This window comes from Cryptomeria japonica, chromosome 1 (assembly GCF_030272615.1).
Source record: "Cryptomeria japonica chromosome 1, Sugi_1.0, whole genome shotgun sequence".
Taxonomy (NCBI): Eukaryota; Viridiplantae; Streptophyta; class Pinopsida; order Cupressales; family Cupressaceae; genus Cryptomeria; species Cryptomeria japonica.
The window spans coordinates 424,763,286-424,786,268 of record NC_081405.1 but is presented as its reverse complement, the minus strand read 5'-3'; the positions used below and the strand labels follow the sequence as shown (position 1 = coordinate 424,786,268).

The 22,983-nt window shown below is 37.5% G+C and overlaps 1 protein-coding gene across 2 annotated transcripts in view; it reads left to right on the top strand.

Moving 5' to 3' along the window:
* Positions 1-19,419, top strand: part of LOC131065181 (DNA-directed RNA polymerase II subunit 4) — a 30,804-nt gene extending 11,385 nt beyond the window's left edge. Inside the window, exons 3-7 of one of the 2 annotated variants that reach the window (XM_057999629.2) lie at positions 17,959-18,067; positions 18,253-18,330; positions 18,485-18,518; positions 18,597-18,665; positions 18,806-19,419. In XM_057999629.2, the coding sequence (XP_057855612.1) occupies positions 17,959-18,067; positions 18,253-18,330; positions 18,485-18,518; positions 18,597-18,665; positions 18,806-18,883 (368 nt within the window). In that variant the 3' untranslated portion in view covers positions 18,884-19,419. The remainder of the gene's footprint in view (positions 1-17,958; positions 18,068-18,252; positions 18,331-18,484; positions 18,519-18,596; positions 18,666-18,805) is intronic. The other variant, XM_057999638.2, reaches the window with a different exon arrangement.
* The last annotated feature ends 3,564 nt before the right edge of the window (positions 19,420-22,983 follow it).

The following is a 22,983-nucleotide window of genomic DNA, read 5'->3' as shown; positions in this document are numbered from 1 at the left end:
TCTAGCATTTTCCTTGAACAATTTATTATATGCTTCATTAATCTCAACTCTTTCTGCTACCAATCTCTCCAACATTTTTTGTTGCTGCTCTGCTGCATCCCTAACAAACATAGCAGAGTGCATGGTGATTGTTGCTGCTTCTAGAGTAGTAGTATCCTTCAAAGTTCTGATTACACCACCATCACCTGTTGTCTCTTCAACTCCAATCAACAATTGTGGTTTCTTGGTCCTAGGAGCTGTGGCCCATTGAGACAAACACTTTAAGAGTTGGATACTCCCCTTCCATTATTAAATTCTGCAACAAATAAAGATCTTATTGTTATTTTATTTGATCTAACAAAAAAAATTCTTCCAGATTCCAAGAGGGAATCAATAACATGTCACTTTCCTTGATCATCTTTCTTGCCTCTTCAGGTGTTACATGGTCAAGGTTCAACTTATCAAGGGTTGCCAATTCATTCTGCTCTATGCCTAACTGTCCTTTCATTCTCAACCACAGACCCTTGAACTCCGAAGTTTTAATAAACTCATCATCTGACAAGAATTTAGCAGAGGTTGTTACCCATTCATCATCTATTTGATCAAATGGAATAGGTGCACCTACATTTATTTTGTCCTGTGGCTCCTTATCTGAAAGAATTTCCCCTTGGAGGAGTCTTTAGAGGTTGATCTACCTATTCATCAGTAGCTAATCCATATAGAACATGAGCAACTCCTTCAGTTTCACCTGTCTGCTCTGACACTTAATATGATACAATTGGTGCAGCCAATCTTTGTTGTGGTAATTCTTGTGCTGCTGGCTCATCAAGCAACACACTCTCTTCTTCTAGCCATTAACTCTTCTAACCTCAAGGGCACATATGCTGAAGTCTCTTCTTCGTGGGAAGGTACATTAGGAGGTTCTTCCTCAGTCCCATGTGGCACATCTTTTGGTATTCTTTCAAGCATTGGTGCTTTTTCCAAAAGCTTGTCTTCCACCATTGGTCTCTTCCTCTTGATGCAGCACTTCTAGTGTAAATTCTCTCAAAATTTCTAATCATAAGTTCAATCCTTTTGACTTCATTCTTTGCCTCAGGATAAAAAGCCTAAGAAGCTTGGATCCCATTTCTTCCTTTCTGTTTCTATATTTAATAAAATGACCCATGTCTTCCTTCTTTGTACAACTTCTCTTGAATCATAACAATTTCTTATTACATCCTCTGAATAACACAACTCATGCAAATAAGATCCCCTGTTCAAATGTACTTCTTTTAACCAATTCATAAATCCCTCGGGGTCATAATTTCTCCTTTGTCCAAGCTTCAAAGAGTATCTTCTATATAGATGATTCTGCACTTCTTCCAGGGTGTCAATGCCAATAGAGAAATCAAATTAACTTACACACCGAGGAAGAAAAGTACCTTTCCTCTGTTTCTCCATATACACCTTTTCTCTCCACATGAACTGCCACATAAACTCTAGAAAAGCCAATCTGGGAGAAACATATACAGGCAATTGATGTGGTGCTTGAGGGCACCCATATACCTAATAATAGTATAATCAGAGAAAAAGAACCAATCACCATGATTATATTCACCAGCTTCATCAATCCTTTCTGCTTTAGGCCTCATCAATTGCATGAATCTTTTAGGCAGATAACCACACCATCTGACCACCTTGACAACAAAACATTCATGAAAAGTTAAATACTCACCTGTTTCACATTGACTGTTCCACATGTAGCACCATCTTTGCACAGGCAATGCCTTTCCCTTATTATCATAGAACTTCAACTTCATCTTATCCCTCCACTCATACTTATGCTGATACAAGATTAAATGACACGAGAGAGAGTAATATTTGAAAACAATTATTCTACCATCCTCTCTCACCTTAATCAATCCTTGATGAGAAGCAAAATCATATTCAAGGTTGACATACTTATGCTGAATTCTCATGGCCATCATCATCATTCCAACAAACACGATGTTTTCAGGATCCTTTCCCAAGACTTGGCACAGGGCATAGTATGTTTTAACTAAATAATTTTTGAACTTTGTGAGAAAGAAAGATTCCTTTTCCGAATCAAATATAATTGCTCTTTTGTTGTCCCGATCTTTCTTTTTTAAGAGATTCACTTTATCTGCTCTGAGAGTCCTCCTTCGCCTTTCATAATCCCCTTTAAACTTATCCAAGTCTATTTCTATTAGAGCTTGCTTACTCAAACCAAAGCACTCAACAATTGCCATCCTATTTACATCAACCAAAATTGTGCCATCCTGATTTCTAACAGTTTTGGTAGCATAATCATAGTTCCTAGGCCATAAATCTAATCAGGTCTGCTTCCATGAATACATTAAGCACAATTAGTTTAGCCAAGTCAAGGGACCATGGATTGGATAGAGGAATGGGTTCATTTCTTCTCCTATAGAAATAAGACAAGAGATCCCATCCAGAGATAGGAAGATTAGTGTTTCCACATTGTGCACAATTGTCTTTAAACTCTCTCCTATCCTTTCAATCTATGCTTGACTCGGGAAGAATATCTAGTATATCTTGGTAATATGATCTTCTATCTTCCTTTTCTGTAGTAACCTCTGTTGACGGGAATAATCATTATGTTATGTTGTTATATTATGTTTATGTTGTCGAGTGCACCACAGGTATGGGTTCCCGCCACCGCATCGTCGAGTGCACCACAGGTAAGGGTTCCCGCCACCGCTTCAAAGAGTGCACCACAGGTGGAGGTTTCCATTAGCCCTTCGACTGACCCGATGTTACTAGCCTTGAGCAGTGGTAGACACCCAGTTGTGGTAGAAATGGGTATCCGTGGGACCATTCTGAAGGACACCATTGTGGACGGGGGATCTGGGGTGAATGTACTACCAGAAGAAACATGGAAGCGGCTGGGGAAGCCCACCCTATGGCCACCCACATTCAACCTGGTGGGAGCGGACCAACACGGCATTAAGCCACTCTGCCTGTTGATGGCCCAACAAGTGACAATTGGTACGCAACCATTCTTGTTAGATTTCGTGGTTATTCCCTCGAAGAAGAAAGGCTATGACGCCATCCTGGGGAGAGCGTGGTTGATCAACGCGAGGGTAAACCACAACTGGAAGAAAAATACACTTTCCATGGAGAAGGGAGGGCGGAAATATACCATTGACCTACACACCCAAGATGTCAGCAAAGAGCTCGCCTCTTCAGACTCGGACTCAGAGGACTCTAATAAAGGGGAAGGGGGTCCCGATGAAAGCAAGGGCAAGAACGCGATGGAGCCGAACAGTGAAGGGGTGCTCGAATTGGAGGGATGTTTTGAAGAGGAGGTATGCTCACTTAACGGGCTCTTCCACTGGCAAATGGAGGATTATGAAATGTTCCAAAGCTAAAGGCTTGAAGTAGAGGAACCAGAGCAACCAACAGAGGTGTACGTGCCGGAATACAAAGAATATTGGAAGGGAGACGCCCCAAACCCTGGCGACGTAGATAATCCGAAGAGTGTTGGCCACGATTGGAACCCTGTATGGAAGACCGCAGTCTTCAAAATCTTTATTATCCTTCTTCTTCTTATGTACGGGAAGGAGACCGTGGTCCCTATAGAATTTGTGGTTCCAGGTCTTCCGATAGCCATTGAAAATAGATTGGCCACCAACGGGCACAAATTGAAACCTTACCACGCAAAGCGCGCAGGGGACCCAAGAGGCCGGATAGACACTTGAGAGCCCGGAGGGGGACCCGAGAGGATGGAGGGGGACTCGAGAGGCCAGGCAGGCGACTCAAGAGGCACAGGACCACAGCAGGCGACTCTCGGGCGAGGAAAACCGAGAAGGATGAAGGGCAATCCCAGAGACAGGGGACCCGATCGTATGACAGGCGACCGTACGGTCAAAATATAAAAATGAAAAAACCGTACGGTCAAAATTTTTTTAAAAAAAAATTTAAAAAAAAAAAAAAAGAGGAACGTACCACCGTGCGGTGGGCCACCGGCGATGGTAACACCGTACGGTGGACACCGGCGGTGGTAACCACTGTCGTGCGGTGGTAACACCGACACCATGCGGTGGGCCACCGGCAGTGGTAACACCGTACGGTGGACACCGGCGGTGGCGCCCGCAGCCGCACAACTCATCCGCCCGCACACTCACGCGTAGAACAGCCCATAGCCACAAAGATTAAGATGCACAACCACGCAGCCGCTCCATCGTCAGTGGTCCGCCGTACGGTGGAGGGGTGTTGACGGCATGGGAAGGTGGCCGCACGATCGGAGGTGCCAATGCTGTTGTTGACTGTACAGGGAGGTTGTATGGCCGGGGTGCCATCGGGGACATTACAGTGCCAAAAGATAAAAAAAAAACGACGACGACCAGATTTAAAATGATTCGCTAGAGTTTGAAGCCAGGACACTGGAAATTCAGAGTGGAAAAGAAGGGTTTTTGGCATCTTAAAATATCACAGAAATGCAGTGCGCCATGGACTTTCGTATGGTTCTGAGGGTTGTAAATTGGTGTTGGCGGCGGGGGCGCTGCCCCTCGACCCCGCTGGGGCGCTGACCCAGACCCCGCGAAGGGCGCTGCCCCTCGACCCCGCTGGGGGCGTTGCCCCCAGACCCCCAGTTTATTTTGAGCTACAGAAGACCACGGGAAGTGTTGTGGTTTTCCGTATTGTGAGAAAGAAGCCTGCAGCTAAGCATTGGTGGGGAAGCCATAAGCCGTAGAGGGAGACGGATTTGGAGGTTGGGAACAAACAGAGTTTGAGGGAAGGCATTGCAGGTCCGCGCAGTTGTATGACACCAGGGAGTTATTCAGTTCAGTTTTTGGCCTTTGGGGAGTGTGATGGAGGATTTGAGGTGTCTCCTAGCATTTGTGCCAATGGATTGTGGCCACCTCCAGGCATGACTGGTACACTTTGAGGAACTCGGAGTATGTCTCGGTTGGACGTGAGGTTGCCTTGGTGGATGCACAGAGGGCTCGGGAGGAGATGACCACCAGGTTGGAGGCAATAGTCGCGCGAGACTTAGTTTAGCGTACCCAGGAGTTGGATGCCGGGAGAGCAGCACGGGTGGCTATCGAGGACAAATTGGCTAGGGAGATAGTATCATTTGAGTAACAGTTGGTGGAAGCTGAGACTGAAAAACGTGTTTTGCAGACAAGTTTGGGTTAAGCACAGGAGGACTGTGATGGCAAAGGAAGCAATATTGGTGAATTCCGCACTTGAGCATCGGATGGTAGCAGAAAAGGGTTTTCAGGCGAGGACGCAGCAAGTGTATAAGATCCGGGCCCGACTAGCGTCAGTAGTTCCTGCCGTTCATCTCTATTTAGTATTAAGTCGTCGAAGTCGACTTCTTTTCTTGGGGGGGATGATGTTGACGGGAATAATCATTATGTTATGTTGTTATATTATGTTTATGTTGTCATCGGTAATAATGAGTTACAGCGGTCAGTTAGTTAGCCGACGGGTAGGTAGTTGGAGTCGCGATGGTTGTGTCGCACCCCTTCGGGTATTATATATTGTGTACCTTTTCTTCGAAGTAGGATCATGTTAGTCGTGTCAAATGTAATGTTATAAGCACTTATTGTACATGGACTGTGGAATTAATACAGAGGCTGGTTATTTAATATATTTCCATTATGTTCTGTGCATTTACTTTCTGCATTTAACCGTTTACCCGAGAGGGCAAACAACCTCCACTGTACCGGTTGTGGGTTTTTCCTCTGTGGGAGTTGGTTCTTTCTTTTCGCAAGGGGCCTTGGGTTTTTTAGGTGTTTGTTCTTGTGAGTTGAAGCAAGGTCTTTTCTCTTATGGGAAACCCTAGGCTTTTTTGGTTTGGCTTCAACTTGACTTGCACTAGGTTCCTATGGGATTTTAGTTTCCTTGGGCACGACTTCTTTCTTTTTACAAGAAGACTCTCCTTTCTTGGGCATTTTGGAAGTTTGAATGAACTAGGGTTTCACTTTAATTTTATTCTTCTCAAGAATTATAGGGCACTAAGCGAGGAAAGCAGCAATAGTTTTATCACAATTACAACACAGAAAGGAGTAATGCACTTACTGATTAGATCGCTTTTTTGAAAACACTAGCAGCTTGTTCACATGAAATCTACAGAGCTCCTCTTCTTTTTGAAATTCTTGAATGCAAAGTGAGAAACGCCTCAGTCTTCAATTTATTTTGGCCAAATTGCACTTCAATTCAGATCTTGTCTTCATTTATTAAACTCATGCCAATAGTTCGAAGTAGATAGCCGTGTGCGCCTTTGATTTTGAGTCATAGATGATGCAACATGTACATTGTGGATGGCTCAGATTAGTTACATTTGTTTGACTTTGGTCAAGTTTGCAATCACCTTCCCATGTGGCAATCCGACATCATCCGTATCCGGGCCCATTTGGTTACACCTAGACCACCATGGCAGTGCTACATCACCAGCATTCGGGCCCACATACTTGCACAAAGACCACCCTGTGTCCCCGTGGCTCATCTCTGTACCACCTCATGCCTCTCATAGGGGCACGGGGTAAAGCTAATGCTTTTATTCATTTGCTTTATGTTACCCTACGTACCTACAGGTCTCGAGTTGTCTTTATTTTTATCCCTGCAAGGGTGTGGTGTAGAACCTTAGTATTGTTGCTCTTCATTGCATGTTACCCCGCATTCCCACGGGCATTACCTTGTCTTAATTTTCATCTACATGGGGGTGTGGGGTGAGAGAAAGCACACACACACTGTTACCTTGCGTAACTGCGGTTGCTCCTAACTCAAAGTCATTCAACCCGTAGGGGTGTGGGGAAGAAACCACTTAATTGACCCTATGCAGCACGTGGAAAATAAATTGACTTAACGAAGGGGGGATAGGGTTGTGACGCTAGGACTTAGCAAATGTTAAATCATTCGATACATTAGACGATATAAACATGACTTGCTGTTAAATGAATTAAGACCTAACTCAAATAGGTCAGTTACCAAACGTTTCAATGAACTCAGTTTATGACTAAAAGGCAATGGTGACTTATCAAACTGGTCATCAAAAAAACAGAACAAAAGGTATGGGAAGCCAGTTAGGGCCTAGGGGTTTTACACAAAAACAAATTTTGCAATTCTACTAACATTCAAAAGAAAATTTTGACATTCCTAACACCTATGAAAGCGCCAAACCTTATAAAGAGAAAGAGTCTTTTTGTTTGAAGAGGAAAGGGTGTAGTAATCAAGGGAATTTTAAGAAAAACGTCTCATTTTTTTTTTAAATAATACTGTTGCATGGAAGTTTGAGAGGCACTAGAATAGAAGAGGGCATTGGAAAATGGACAAGAGGAGAGCATTTTTCTATGCAAGAGAGTTTGACTAGGAAGTTTTAGTCTGGGAGAGGAAGGCGTGGGTGAGTGGAAGGTAAAAATTCCACCACCAAACAAAGATTTTGCTGCACGGTGAAAGGAACATCCCAACAGCAAGGTAGAAAGGGAAAACAAAGGTTTTCCATAGCATGGAAGAAAGAGCCAAGGAGAGATAAAATCCAACGGATGGTGGAGAAAAAGAGAGAGGCGTGGGAAAATGAAGGGGAGTGCATGACTTGGGTTCCAGATAGTCCATGTGAGCTTAGGAATAAAGAATTTTAAAATCTGATAAGAAAGAGTGAGAAAAGGAAGCACATAAGAAAAAGGAAACTGTGGAAAGCTACTGTGAAGGGAAAGAGAAAAGAACAGTTGCCTGGTGAGTAGAGGAAGACCTTGGGTCAAAAAAAAACATAGCATAGAGAGAAATAGCCACTCAAAGGAGAAGAGACAAGTAAAACACAACATAGAAACTTGAAAAAGAGAAAAGAAAGTATGCTGGGCCAAAATAGAATGTGAAGAGTAGAATGGGGCATGGAAAACAAAGAATGGAGATGGAGAAACATTTCAGTGGTAGTGACAAGGAAATAATGACTATAAGAGAGGAGAAAGGGCACAATGTTAAGAAGTTGCCAAAGAAAGCACCAGAGTTGGCATGGAGTAAAATACTAGTGACTGAAGGAGATTCACAGATAATAGATAGAGCGCATCAACAAATTACATTTGTGTTGTATTAACTTTAGGCTAAATTTCCAATAAATTTGATAAACCTTCAAGTTAATTGTGTTTGTGTTTTTTGTGTTTGAGTTTTGATGTTATTATGGCTGCAATTATTTATAGTTTGTAATGACTCAAAATATTGGTTTGTCTCAAATGGAATTAGAGCACAAAACAGCTTGAGAGTGTGGAATTTACACCAGGACCTGTGGGGTGAGAGGTGACAAGGACAATGAGAGTATTGGACAAGTGTTTAATAGAATGTCTTGGAGGCAAGGAGAATGTTTGATGAAGAAAATGTTTTTGAAGCCACAAAAAGAGAAACAAGATCCCATTCAAAGGAGCAATGTGTTTCAGATATTTGCAAGTCAGGTGGATAGTGTTGCAGAGTGGTTGTGGACAACAGTAGCACAGATATTTGATGTCATTGGAAATGGTCGAGAAATTGAAATTGAAGACAAGGAAGCATCCTAGTCTGTATTACATCTCTTTGTTGTGTGGAGATCGTTAGATTTTGGTAAGTGAGCAATGTGTTGATTTTCAAATTCGTAGATACAAGAATAAGATTGTATGTGATGTAGTACTTATGGATACGTGTCATGTTTTATTGGGTCGACCATGGCTCTGTGATAGAGAAGTTGTACATAATGGCATTGAAAACACATAGCGTAATGAAAAATGGGAAAGAATATGTTTTGAATCCATTGTAGGATAAACAAGTGGAAGTGGCAAAAGAAGTTGCAGCAGATAAGAAGGATGAAAATGAAGATGTAGAAATCCTTGTGCAAGAGGAAAAAGAAGAGATTGCAAAAGATGTTGAAAGTCAAAAAGAACATGCAGCAATTTAAGAGGGAAATGATGTTGCAGCCGTAGATGAGTGTCTTTTGAAGGACACGAAGGTGTTTGAAAATGGAAGTGTAGCTGAGAGTGAAGATGAAGGAGGTGAAAGTACCTCATAGGATGAGGTAGAAGATGATCTCCTAATGAAAGAGGAGATGAGAAGCATAGAAAGCTTCTTCGAAAAGCAATCTGAGGAGACAACAAAGTGTAGTACCCCTCCTCGATCAGCCTCTTTTTGTATGTTTTGATTTACTCCAGTGACTGTTCAATGGAACATTTTTGTATATTGATTCAGATTATATGCGATGTTATTTCATGCTTTATCTGGATGTATGGTGTATGTTTTTATGCAGTATCTCAGTACTTATGTTTAATGTTATTTTATGGATCATTATCATGGACTGACACTTTTACCTTACATTGCAATGCGTTATTTATATGTTGCATGTTTGCAAGTGTATTGGGATGCGAGGGGATGATTTTCCTTCACTCACTCCGATGAGACAGGGAACATCACGATTCTCCTTCATTGGTGTGTGTGTCGTGTCTGTATATATATGAATATTTGTCTATATGTACGTATGGATTCTTTTGGTGCAGAACATTGCAAGTACTAGTATCGGGTAGGTACGGGTTATCGACTCCACCTAGTTTCACAGGTCTAAGCATGCCTTATATGTCTGATGGGAGTGGAGGAGATAGTTGTTGTACCTTAACTTGACCCGCAGTTACTCTTGTGAGTGTTGTCAGTCGGTTGTCTTTCCTGTCTGGTTGGTATGCGAGTCATAGTGCTTTGGTTTGGTCATTTGTGAGTCGTCATTTGATCATCCCTTTGTTTCGCATGCTTCCATTTATTTAAATGGTTATTTAATTAAATGGATGATGCTATCTCATGTTGGCGTAATTAGTTGATTATTATGCTCTATGATTATTGATTTAATTTAATTGGGTTAAATGGCTTATTTCATCGTGTAAAGTTGCATTTATATATTTTGTGGAAGGAGGTAAATAATTGCCTAGCCATTTAAATGATATATGCTTAAGTTGAAATAAAGTATTTTGGAAAATAGGAAATGAAATAAAAAGCTTTTCTTTTTACCTTTCCATTTCACTTTTTCATTTTAATTGTTGAAAAAGAATTGTTTTTGGATAAAGGTAAATCTGATTGCTTTTTTCACTTTTTAAAATATTTAAATCTGATTGCTTTTTTCACTTTTTAAAATATTTAAATCTGATTGGATGGAATAACTTTCAACTTAGAAAGTTTAGGTTAAAAATTATTTTTCCATATATGCTTGAAATTCACGAGAATGAGGAGGCACAATTTCTGGAGAGAAATTTGGAAAACTATTCTGGAAGGAGGAGCTGGAATTCGAATTGGTTTGCAAGGTTTGGGATCATTCCTTCATTTTGGTTGCCAGTTTGCTTCAAGGTTGCATAATCTCTTCTTGTTTTCAATTTAAATTTGAATCTTTCAGTTGCTCCCTGTGTGTTGAAAATATGCAAGATTCCTTGTAAATTCTTGTGGAATGATAGGAATGAAAGAAAGAATGCCTGTGGTTGTTGGTTTTGTGAATCCTAAATCATATGGTTGCTTATAGGAAAGAAATGGTTCATTTCTCTAAATTGTTGTATGTTGTGTTCTTGAAAATCAATTTCTGTTTTACCTCTTACTTTGGAGAAGAATGAATTAGATTGGGTTTGCTGGGTGTAATGTCCCCACTAGTTAGAGACCATTGTCCTGCAAAACAGATTGTTAGAAATACAACAAATATACATATATAGCTAATCTAATTTGCAATTAAACTTAAATTACTTAATTAATGCTAATCTCAATTCTTATTTAATAAAAAGGATACAAGTGCAGTACTGGGACATATCCTTAGGCAGCTGTGAAACTCGCCTTCTTGGAACCCATCTTGGTTCCAAGCCATCCAGGAAATCGAAGGTTAATTCGATTCCTGTCTTGGATGTAATTTTTTACACCCAAGCCATCCAAGAAATCGAAGGTTAACTCGATTCCTGTCTTGGATGTAATTTCTTACACCCAAGCCATACCAAGGAAGACCATCCTATATGATCCATTCCTTGCCTTGCAATCTCATCATCCAACTCTACCAGAGGGGACCGGCCAGATCCGTCTCTTCTTGGATGAATTTAGTCAACCAAGCCATATATATGCATATAGATATTCAGTATATACTGCCTACCAGGGATTGTCATAATCCCTCCATTAGGCTAAGGGAGTTTCCTCCCTATAGCCTCCATCATATAATCACATTTATATTACATTTTATAATTGATTACTACTTTCCATTCACATTTACATATTCCTAACTTAACATGTATTCAATAACATATATTCAGAAAATGTCCATTATCAAATATTCACATTTATTAACTTATATTCCTAACTATTCATTGATGTGTATTCATTAACATATGTCTATACATATTCATTAACATCTGAAAATCATTCATTAACATATGTGTTAAACTGTTCATTACTTATATTCATTAACATATGTATTAAAGTATTCATTATTTATATTCATTAACATATGTAATAAAGTATTCATTATTTATATTCATTAACATATGTAATAACATGTTCATTATTTATATTTATTAACATATATAATAAAATATTCATTCATGACTTACCTATGCGTGACCTACTGTCGTAGCTTTCAAACCTTTCTCTCTAACCACGTAGCAGTCCTCCTTATCCTCTTCGCTAAAACTGAAAGATATTCTAATAAAGATCTCTTTATTCACTCTACACATACACCACTCTCACACAAAGATCTTCTTTTATTATACACACACTTGGTGTATATCTTTGATCTGTCTTTCTTTTCAAACTCCGTACACCATACACCCTTGTAGATAATCTTCTCACAATTTTCAGTCCAATCTGCTGTTCATTTCCATATAAACTCTTCTTGTGGCTGATCTGTATGTGTTCAGTCTGATGCACACCACGAAATAGTATTACCTTCTTCTCTGATTATTCTTCAGCATCTAACATCTCACTTCACTCTAATATTTTCTCAGTCTGAAATAATTTCCGTATTATTATTCTCCCCCCCCCCCTCCACATTCTAGATTTTTCTCACTCTAATATCTTGCATTTAACCTAGAAAGGTATAGCTTTTTACAAATGATATGACTCTTCATTAAACAATTATTTGTTTTAAAGATTAAACATTTCCTTAAGAAATAGCACCACGTCATAATCTAATTGCTCTTAAATTAATTTGCATCTTCTCCTTGATAAATCACTGACTTCGTAATACGTATAAACAAATCGTATAACTTTATCATAATACGTATAAATAGAGTTGCACCTCTTAGTAATACGTATAGATGATAATTCGCATCTCTTAGTGATACGTATGTGTATATTAGTCTTTAGTCACTAATAATATTAAAGTCGACTTGCTGTATAATAGAGTCTTCTTGTATAAACAAAGTCTCTGTATTAGGAATGATTCTCTGTTCTTCAACATAATTGATCTTTTAATAAATCTTTATTTTGACTGATCCACGCACTTGCTGGTCATGGATTGTCTTGAATACGAATGCTAATAAATGTGTTACAACCTAATTATCAAATGCTACCGCTAATGATCATTGATGTATGAGTTGTTGTAATTACTTTGGCTTTGGACGATTGTATTACTATTTCTTGACTTCAATAAATTGGTCACTTTTCCCTTGTATAATTACTTTTTTTTAATTGCCTATTGTGTCTTTTAGTTATTGTTGTCAATTACGGTGTGGTCATCAAAGACTATGCTCATCTTTCCATACTTAATGGTCATTGGCCATCTTTAGACTAGTCTTTAATTGTATTCTTATTTATTATTGAATATATAAACTATGTTGATAATATATAATATTCAAGTCATGTTCATAAATAATATTTAATTAATGAATTTTAAATAATCATTCATTGGTAATTATTATATTAATTAATAATAATAATTTCTTCATTTAGGATCTCTCTTTTTCTCTCCGTATATATATATATATATATATATATATATATATATATATATATATATATATATATAACAATACAGGAGGGGACATGACACTGGGTGCATCCTAGTATCTAACTTGCCAAGAATTGGTTAGCTATTGCTTCCAGTGTGTTTATTTCACCATTTACCTTGCTGGTAAATATTACTTTGGATTTTTGGATTTGGCACTGTGTGTGTGTGTACCCGTGAAATAACTTGGGAATGAATTGTTTCTGGTGCTAAACAATTTTGTGGTTTTTTATTTTAATTGCTTAAGGAGTAAGAATTTTATTTAATTTGGACTTTACCTAACCCCCGTGGCGGGCTAGTCCCACCACGTGGGTTGGTAGTGCCTGCTGCCCGCAGGTAGCAATGCTACCGGTCAGCAGTACTGCTATGCGGTAGCAGTGCTACCGGTCGGTAGGATTGCTACTGGTTGGTAGCAGTGCTACTGGTCGGTAGCGGCTGCTACCGGCGGTAGCAACACTACTGGGCAGTAGGACTGCTACCAGTGCTACCGGACGGTAGCGTCTGCTACCAATCAGCAGCAGCACTACCGGTCGGCAACAATACTACCGGCAAGTAGTGCTTGGGGCTTAGGCAGCGACACTATTGCAGGTTGGTTTCGACCCTTGCGTAACCTTGTACCCTCACCGGTACAAACCGGTTTATGCAATGAAGTTAATTTTTATTAAATGGAACATATTTTTAAGTGGTTTTGAGTGTTAAATGAAATGATGATTTTTCATATGATTTTTATTATGTAGTTTAATAAATTTATCAATGGAAATCAAAGCATGAATTAGGAATTTAAATTGGTTAATTTGGATATATTCTGGAAATGAATTAAATGCCTGTTGAGAATTCATGTTTTTATTCGGTTGAGTATTTGATGTGAATTTTATCCTTGATGGAATATTGATTTGGAAATTGAATAGATGTGAATGGTAAAAGAGTGTTTTATTTAATTTTCAATCAATGATGTTGCAAGTACTTATGATGCTAATTTTCTTAAAGATTGTCTGAGTGCGGACTTGTGAATTAGCTGTCCTTGCAAGTGTATATTGTGTTATTTTTGGTCTGTGGTTCAGTTGTCCTGTGGTGGTGTATTTGGTACCTTTGACCAAGTGATGTATGTTGGCTTTGTTGTCTTAACTATGTAGTGTCTTCGCCTTATGGTTAGCCAAGAGTCAATATGTCCTTGTTTGCCCACTTGTTTCTGAAAGTGGTAGTTATGGCTTTTTGCTTCGCCATAGGGTCCTCGTGGAGTGATCATGTTATGTTGAGTGTCCTTTGAGAGAGTGGCTTTCGAGTGGGGGCCGCACCCTAAGTGGATGGCAGGATAACCCATCGAAAGTCAGATAATAAGTGAAAATCTAATGAATTGATTAGGTGGGTAGTTCATAACATTAAGAAGATAATTGTACCCCGCGCATAGGTGAGTGCTTGTACAGGGCTCATAATGTTGTGAGAAGGCCTGGAATGGCAAACCGACCATCTTGTCCTCACGAAGGCTAGAAGGGTCCGCATGAGACTTAGTTGGAGCCGGAGGTTCGGGAAAGGTTACTAAGGAAATCCCAGGAAGGGTGCTGGGACCTATGAGGGCCTACCAAGGTAACCATCAAGCTATGCGATGACACTCTCTCTTTAGGTTCACTTGTGTGTGTGATGTCGGTTGACTTGTGTTTTGTGATATCGAGTCGTTGGTGTAATTGTGATGTTGAGTCACCTGGATTATTGTGGAGTCTCTTTGTGTTGTCATGGAGTCGTACTGTTTTGTCGACCATGTCATGCCTTTGCTTGCTTGAGGGTCCTCAGCTATCTCCTAGCACAGTGGGGTGATTCCATTTTTGGGGAATTACATGGTCGAGTGGTAGTGCCACTTCCCATCAAATGTTCTCGTTCATACCTTCATGCGAGGATTGGCTTCACAGGTGTTTTATGTGGATCGTGGCTCATGCTTATCTCACGTATTGGAGATTATTGTTATTTGGAGACCTATGTGGTCATTGTATCATGATCTTTTGTAACCTTGTAATTGGTTAAGTTGTATCTTTATATGTATATTGAGAAGCTATGTATTGGAAGTGCAATGTAATTGTATGTATGGGATGTTTTTATCAGTTTCCTTTATGTTATGTGTGCATGCTTATTGAAGTGGAATTATATTGTATCCTTTCAATCTTTCATTGGTGTAAACTGATAATGCTTATGGCTTCTTGTGATCTTTGAGCTAATGATGTATTATTGGATTAACCTTATCGTGGAATTTATCTTCTGGTTCTAATTCTTCATTGGTAACCCTTAAGGAATTCTGGTGTAAGTCTTCCGCTTGTGTTATCGTGCATGTTGTGTGTTATGCACTTATTATGTTTATACTTTTTTTTTTAAAATTGTTTCACCCTTGTTGTGGGTTTTCCTTCGGGGTTCCTGGCGTGGCATTACACAAAGTGTCATGTAGATGGCACTAAAGAGGGAAAAATTTCAGCAGTGATTGGTCCTTTGAAGGACATAGAGATACTGAAGAACACGATGTAATGAGTACAAGAGAGGAAATGGAAAATATTTGTGATAATGATTTGTATGCAAATTGGTATTTTGCAAGAGAGAAAGAATTGTATGGGTTAGTGCAGATGCAAATTGGTGGAGGTGGATGGACTGTAGTGGGTTAAATCCCATAGAGAGGGGAAAGGAAGGAAATTATTTTAGGCAAAGGAGGATGGATTATTGTAAGTTGATTCTCACAGCAGAGGAAGATGAAGGTGGAATGTGGTGGAGTTGGTTGGTTTGTAGTGGATCAAATTCCCCAAGAAAAAGGAAAAGAAGATAGATAGTGTTTTGTAGAAAAGAAATTGTTGAGGAGCAAATATGGTAGAAGAATAGAGGAGTTGTTCTGGCTAAGTGTTGGAAGAAGAGGAACAAGTGTTGTGGGGTACTTACTTCAGTGGTGGAGTTCGTTGCAGGTTGTCTTTAACCTGGAAGATTGGCTTCAACTCCGTTTTGTAAGCTATGCTCACAAAATTCTTATTCGGTGTGTCCAATGCAAGAGAATCTAGGCAAATGAGTGATTGGTATAACTAAAAACAAGTTTGTTCATTTGTTCTAGTATTTTTGTTGGATTGTGTGGTTTCAATTTTGGTTTTAGTTTGGTTTTGAGGAAATGGATTGGCATTATTATCAATTTCAGTGACAAAATACCTCAGCCTGTTTTGTGTCTAGTGAATGATTCTTTTTCAATATTAATCTATGTTGTCTATGTGAAGTCTAAGTTTATATCTAAGCCAAAGCCCGTAGAAGGAAAGGCTACACAGCTGTGAATTGGTGAATGAGACAAATCCATTTTAAAACAACTAAAAGAAAAACTTCCTAGGGTGCCTATGAAATTGCCAAACCTTATGAAGAGGAAGAATCTTGTTGTTTGAAGAAGAAAGGGTGTAGTGATCAAGGGAGTTTCAAGAAATTAAAATCATATTTTTTAAAATAACACAGCACTGCATGGAAGTCTGAGAGGCGCCAGTACAGAAGAGGGCATTGAAAAATAAACAAGATGAGAGCATTTTGCTGTGCAAGAGAGTTTGGCTAGGAATTTTTAGTGTGGGAGAGGAAGGCGTGTGTGAGTGGAAGGTAAAAATTCCACCACCAAACAAAGAATTTGCTGCACAGTGAAAGGAACACGCCAACAGCAAGGTAGATAGGGAAAACGGAGATTTTCCATAGCGTAGAAAGAAAGAGCCAAGGAGAGCTAAAATCTAACGCATGGTGGAGAAAAAAAGAAAAGTGTTGGAAAATGTATGAGAACGCATGACTTGGGTGCCAGATAGTCTATGTGATCGCAGGAATAAAAGAATATAAAAATCTGCAAAGATATTATCAAGGAAAGGAAGCACTTAAGAAAAAGGAAACTGTGGAAAGCTGCCGTGAAGAGAAAGAGAAAAGAACAGCTGCCTGGTGAATAGAGGAAGACCTTGGGCTAAAAAATAAAGAGCATAGAGAGAGATAACTTTGCGAAGAAGAAAGAGGTAAAATACAGTGTGGAAACTTGAAAAAGAGAAAAGAAAGTTTGCTGTGCCAGAATAAAATGTGGAAGAGTAGAATGGGGCGTGGAAAACAGAGAATGGAGATGGAGAACATTCCAGTGCACAGTTACAAGGAAATAAAGACTATAAGAGAGGAGAAAGGGCACAGTGTTAAGAAGTTGCCAAAGAAAGCACCAGAGTTGGCAAGGAGTAAAAAACTAGTGACTGAAGGAGATTCACAGAGCATAGGCAGAGAGCATCAATAAATTGAATTTGTGTTGTATTAACTCCAGGCTAAATTTCCAATAAATTTGATAAACCTTCAAGTTAATGGTGTTTTGTTATTTGTGTATGAATTTGAAGTTATTTTTCCTGCAATAATTCTCAGTCTGTAAACACTCAGAATATTGGTCTATATCATAATCTTCCCACACATTTGGTAAAGTAGGAATCAGCAATTAAGTGCAGAGCTTTCTTTTATCTTGTTTTGATTGGTACCACAAAGCATGCAGCCTCTTATGAATTTGAGGCCAATATAATAGACATATCTTTTTAGGTTGGCAAGCATCTTTTGACTCCAAAATGCTTATCAACTTTAGAAGTACGAACCTTGCTTATGAGCTGAATTCTGTTGAAGTAAGTTGTTGATCTTGCGATTCTCTCTGGCCATGCAAATGCTGAAACAGCAGCTTTCCAATGATCCAACGTCCTCACAGAACTATGTATGTTAGTGCAAATCTAGATTTTTGTATCCTTAAATATATTTCCAATTTCAACAGGACAGTAAAAGGAGTAGTAAAATATTACCCTATTGTTAGCTGCATTGAGAAAACTATTCTGTTGTTTTTGCAAACATTGTGTTGTAGGCAAAGGATATTTCAATGTCTGGTTACCAAGGATATATTATTTACTTATCAAAACAAATTTAAATGCCAAGTTCTTAAAAATACTCTGTTGTTTGTAAATTAATTTAGACATAATATCTCAACATTCATTTTTCATTTGCTTTTATCCTGTAAGACTTGCCCATATTTTATTATTTTTAATTTGCAGAATTCTTGAAAGCTAAATGTCTCATGAATGCGGAGGTTGCCCTAATTTTGGAGAAAAAATATGATCAGCTTCAGCAAGTATCTGAAGATGCTTCATGTCAAGTGTCTCAGTAAGAACATTTTAATTTTCTTTCTGATGGCCTTTTCTTATTTAAATAATGGTTCCATTTGTGAGATGGGACCGACAGGAAGCTTTAGAAAGAGGTATTCATCTTTGGATGTGGGGAAGTTTTTTTGCATTTGGCCATATATTATTTTGGTTATGAATGCTGCATCTTGTTTCCTCTCAATGCAGAGTGTTTGAGAGATCTTTGCAGTATGCGACACAATCCAGTCGTTACAAAAATCCAGGTGCGGTGAAGCAAGTTCGAGAGTATCCTTTTTCCATGTCTTTTTAGATGACTGACAATTATTTAGAATTGCATACTTGATAGTTTTGGCATTTAGAAGTAGATAAATAGCTACTTGAGTCTTGGTGTTTTTGAAAGCATTGTGGATTCTGGAACCCTTTACTCAGCCTAATGCAGCGTTCTGAGCAGAAATTCATTGAGCGAATTTGAGGTATTATTTTCTTTTCCTTTAGTTTTATTTTACTTTTCTTACATTTAAAGGTGAAGCTAAATCCTGTCATTTGCTCAGCTTTGCCTAATTGGCAATCTTTGCCCAGACACTGCAGAGGAGGCTAAAGCTATGGTTCCATCACTTAAAGTAAGTTCAAAAGTTGCCCGTTTTTATAGTTAATGTGTTCTAAATAATCGAGAAAATGTTGTGTCTAAATCAGGGTTCTAGCACCCTGAATGATAGCTATTTTATTTTATACTGACAACCTTTTTTATTTAATGCTGCAGCATAAGGGGCGTGGATTGCATGATGAAAAGATTGACATAATGCTTAGTAATCTTGCTTCAATAAGGAAATTGGAATAGCATACTCTATATACTCCTAGAACGTGCACAATCCTTTGGTTGGTGTCCATGATGAATGCTTCTTCCATGTGACAAGTTGTTTTGACTTTTTTGGTTCTCTGAAAAACATCAATCATGTACAAGTTACTTCTAATCACTGGTGTCATATTTCATGATTTTAGGTTTTTTTGAGTTAAACACTGCAAATGATGCTTTCTATTTTGCTATGTATCTGCAATGGCATGCTGACATTTCATTAAGTACTGCAAAGGATTCTAGTATTTGGAAAGTTGAAAGGTAATGTGAGGATAATATAACCTAGGTAAATCACATGTTTGGGCTCAATGACTTCACTGTTGCAAGGTCTGAAATTTCCAACGAATGTGATGTTTTCACATCTTCATGTATGCTTGAAAGTAAGGAAAGGAGGATGTGGAGACATCAAATTTATTTATGCTTTTTACAAGCTATTATTGTAATGATGCTTTTGAACAAGCTTTGTTTTCATTGAAATTTTTTTTAGGAGCATATAGATCTGGTGTATGCCTTCTTTTTTAATACTGAGTATATTGTATTTTATTAGAAGATAAAAACCAGCTCAATGATGCTTTGAATGCTTGCTGAACGGTCTGTATTAAGGCCTCGGAATCAATTTGTTCAACTTTCCAACCAATCTAACTTTGATATTTAGGTGATATAAATGATTATATATTATCAGAAGACTGAAGGAATGCATGGAATAGTTTCAGCGGGGCTGGTATTTCTTTAGTTGAATTGCAAGGGGCTTTCAGTGGAGTGTTCATGCAGCCTCAGAATTATTTTTTCCAATTTTCCAGCCAAGCTTACCTAGTTATTTAGGTGATAAGAATGATTGACTGGAATGCCAAAATACTAGTTAAGGGCAGTTAACGAAATGAAGTTTATGCTAGTCAATACACCATGCTTAAAGATTAATACAACTATTTGACCATTTCTAACTTCTATATTATGTGATTGGATATAATGTAAATTGAAATGTAGAAATTATCTTTAATTGATTATGAATTTTTATTCAGTGTTTGATTGAATCGATTACTTAGAAAATATTTTTGAATTAATTGCAATGTCATGATAATGTTGGTTAACTAATTTTATAGTGCTTCATTTGTTTTATTTAATAATTTTTGTGTTTCATTTGTTTTGTTTAACAAGAATGTACGAAACTGAGGAGGTTTATAATCAGAGATTTTTGGGTTTAATGGTGAACGATTGATAGAACTAAAATAGTAATTTTTAATTCAATAATGTTTTGAGATGGGCTAAAGGCATATAAAACTTCTCAATTCGAAAATGTTTTGGCATAGGCTAAATGCTATATGTCTTTTATTGGTTTCTCTCTTGGCTAGAGAGTGGAAGCGATAAGAAATACGAACAAAAGCATTGAAATTACTATGGAAAACTTGGAGACATTAGAATAAAACCAACTAGATAATGATAAAGAAGAAATTATTTAGGTTTTAATGAAACTTATTAACAAATGAAAATCTTCCAAGCCAAGCCAAGAGACTCTCTGAGGAGGTGGACTAGTCCAATAGTCACCTCCCATGTTATCTAGTGCAAGAAGTGTTAGGACTATGGTTTCATCAATCTGTTATAATCATATGTTATTCAATTTGTTGCAACATCCTTGTCAAGGTATTCAATTTGTTGCAACATCCTTATCAAGGAATCATTAGGTACTTAGGGTGTTGCTGGAAAATAATTTGTATTTATGTTCAAATTATATTTTGTAAATCAGTAATAAAGTGTGAAGGGGTCATCAACAACAATAATTAAATGCTGTAACAAAATTAATCATCTCCTCGAGTTGGGTGCTTGTAAAGATGGGAAGGGTCCATCAACAACATTAATTAATTGCTAGTGAATTATCTCCTCAAGTTGGGTGCTTGGAAAGATGGGAAAATTGACTTCATATACGTAAAGATGATTGTGAGCTACTCTTAGTTGGGTTCTTGTAAAGGGGGGAAAGCTGGGAAAATTGACTTTGTGTATACGTATATATGATTGTAAGCTACTTTTAGTTGGGTTCTTGTAAAGGAGGGAAAGGGTGTCTCTTGGGGTGCCAAAATGAATGACCACACATTCTAGTGGGAAATTTGGGTTCCATGTCTTACAATGGTTTGTGCACTTCTAATTTTAAAAACTCAGTGTAGACGTATTAATCTGACCACTTTCCTAAGTGAATATTTAATATTCATTTTAAACCTCATTCTCCTTATTAATTAAATTTTATTTCATTAATTTATCCATATTCATCTATTTGATTAAATGAATTACTCAATTTATTTAATTAAGTTCACCTAAGCTTTTTTTTAGCCTTTGATTAAATAAATCATTTTATTTCATTAATTCTCTTTTCCCCCTTTTTAATTAAATTTGGATTTAATTAAATTAATTCTTGCAAATAAATAAATCTAATTTATTTATTTAAATCCCCCACCTATATTTATGCAAGTTGCATCTATTTGATTAAAATAAAGAAATTTTATTTTAATTAAAATCATTTTCCCTCCACTTGCATTTTCCTACATCTCTCATTTGCCTTCTAAAGCCCTTCTAGATTCTTCTAGTCACTTCCAATTTAGCCTAATCTATCTCCTAAATATTGTCACAATCCTAAGCAAAGAGAAGTCACTTCTCAAAAGCCTCCAAAGTCTTTGGAAACCATTAAAGGCTTTATGTCCTCAACAAGTTAACCCTCAAAGTCTTCTAAACCATTTAAGGCTCTTAAATAACCATTAATGGTTAACTCAACCTCCTTGCATGATTAAAGACTTTCTCTCTAACTCAACCCTCATCTAACCCAAGGGTCTCATCAAGCATTCATGGGTTTTGTAGATGTATAAAAATGACCACTTTTTTAAGTGAATATTTAATATTAATTTTAAACCTCATTCCCCTTATTAATTAAATTCTATTTAATTAATTTCTCAGCATTCATCTATTTGATTAAATAAGTTACTCAATTTATTTAATTAAGTTCACCTAAGCCTTTTCTAACCTTTAATTAAATAAATTACTTTATTTAATTAATTCCCCTTTCTTCATTTTTAATTAAATTTACATTTAATTAAATTGATCATTGCAAGTAAATAAATCTAATTTATTTATCCCCCACTTGTATTTATGCAAGTTGCTTCTATTTTGTTGAAATAAAGTAATTTATTTTAATTAAAATTATCCTCCATCCACTTGCATTCTCCTACATCTCCAACTTACCTCTCTAAACCCTCTTCTAGATTCTTCTAAACACTTCTAATTTAGCTTAATCCATTTCCTAAATATTGTCACATCCCTAAACAAAAGGAAGTCACTTATCAAACCCTCAAAGTCTTTGAAAACCATTAAAGGCTTTATGTCTTCAACAAGTTAACCTTGAAAGTCTTCCAAACCATTAATGGTTAACTCAAACCTCTTACATGATTATAGACTTTCTCTCTAACTCAACCTTCATCTAACCCAAGGGTCTCATCAAGCATTCATTGTTTTGACCATGGTTATTCCTTTAACCCTTACACAAGAGTTTATCATTTGGGTAAAAACTTTATTCAATGGATAAGTCTAACCTAACCTCAACCCTTACCTCCTAAGGTAACCATGAGGTCTTCTCAAGCGATTTAATGCTTCTTACATCTCCTCTCAAGCAATCTTATGCTGACAATTGTCACCATTTCATTGGTGAGAATTGTAAACATGGATTGATAACTTTCAATCCTGACCTTTATTATGATTATCCAATCTTGAACATTCATTGCCCTGTTTTTCCTATAAATAGAGCCCTCCTTCTCTCATTTTTCATATCTAAGTCTTTAGTATCAAACTTATAGACATTTTACTAAGCATCTAATATAAATCATTTTAATCAAGCATTTAGCCTCTCTTTGATTATAAATCATCTAAATAAACATTTTTTAGAAGCATTTCTATTATCATAGCATTCTTATATTAGACTAATATATCATGTTAGGATAGATTTTACTAATCTTTCATCTTATCATCATATCCATGCTAATTTAAATCATTCTAGTTTCAATATCATGCATAACTAGGAATGCACTCATGATAAATTGATCAATATCCCT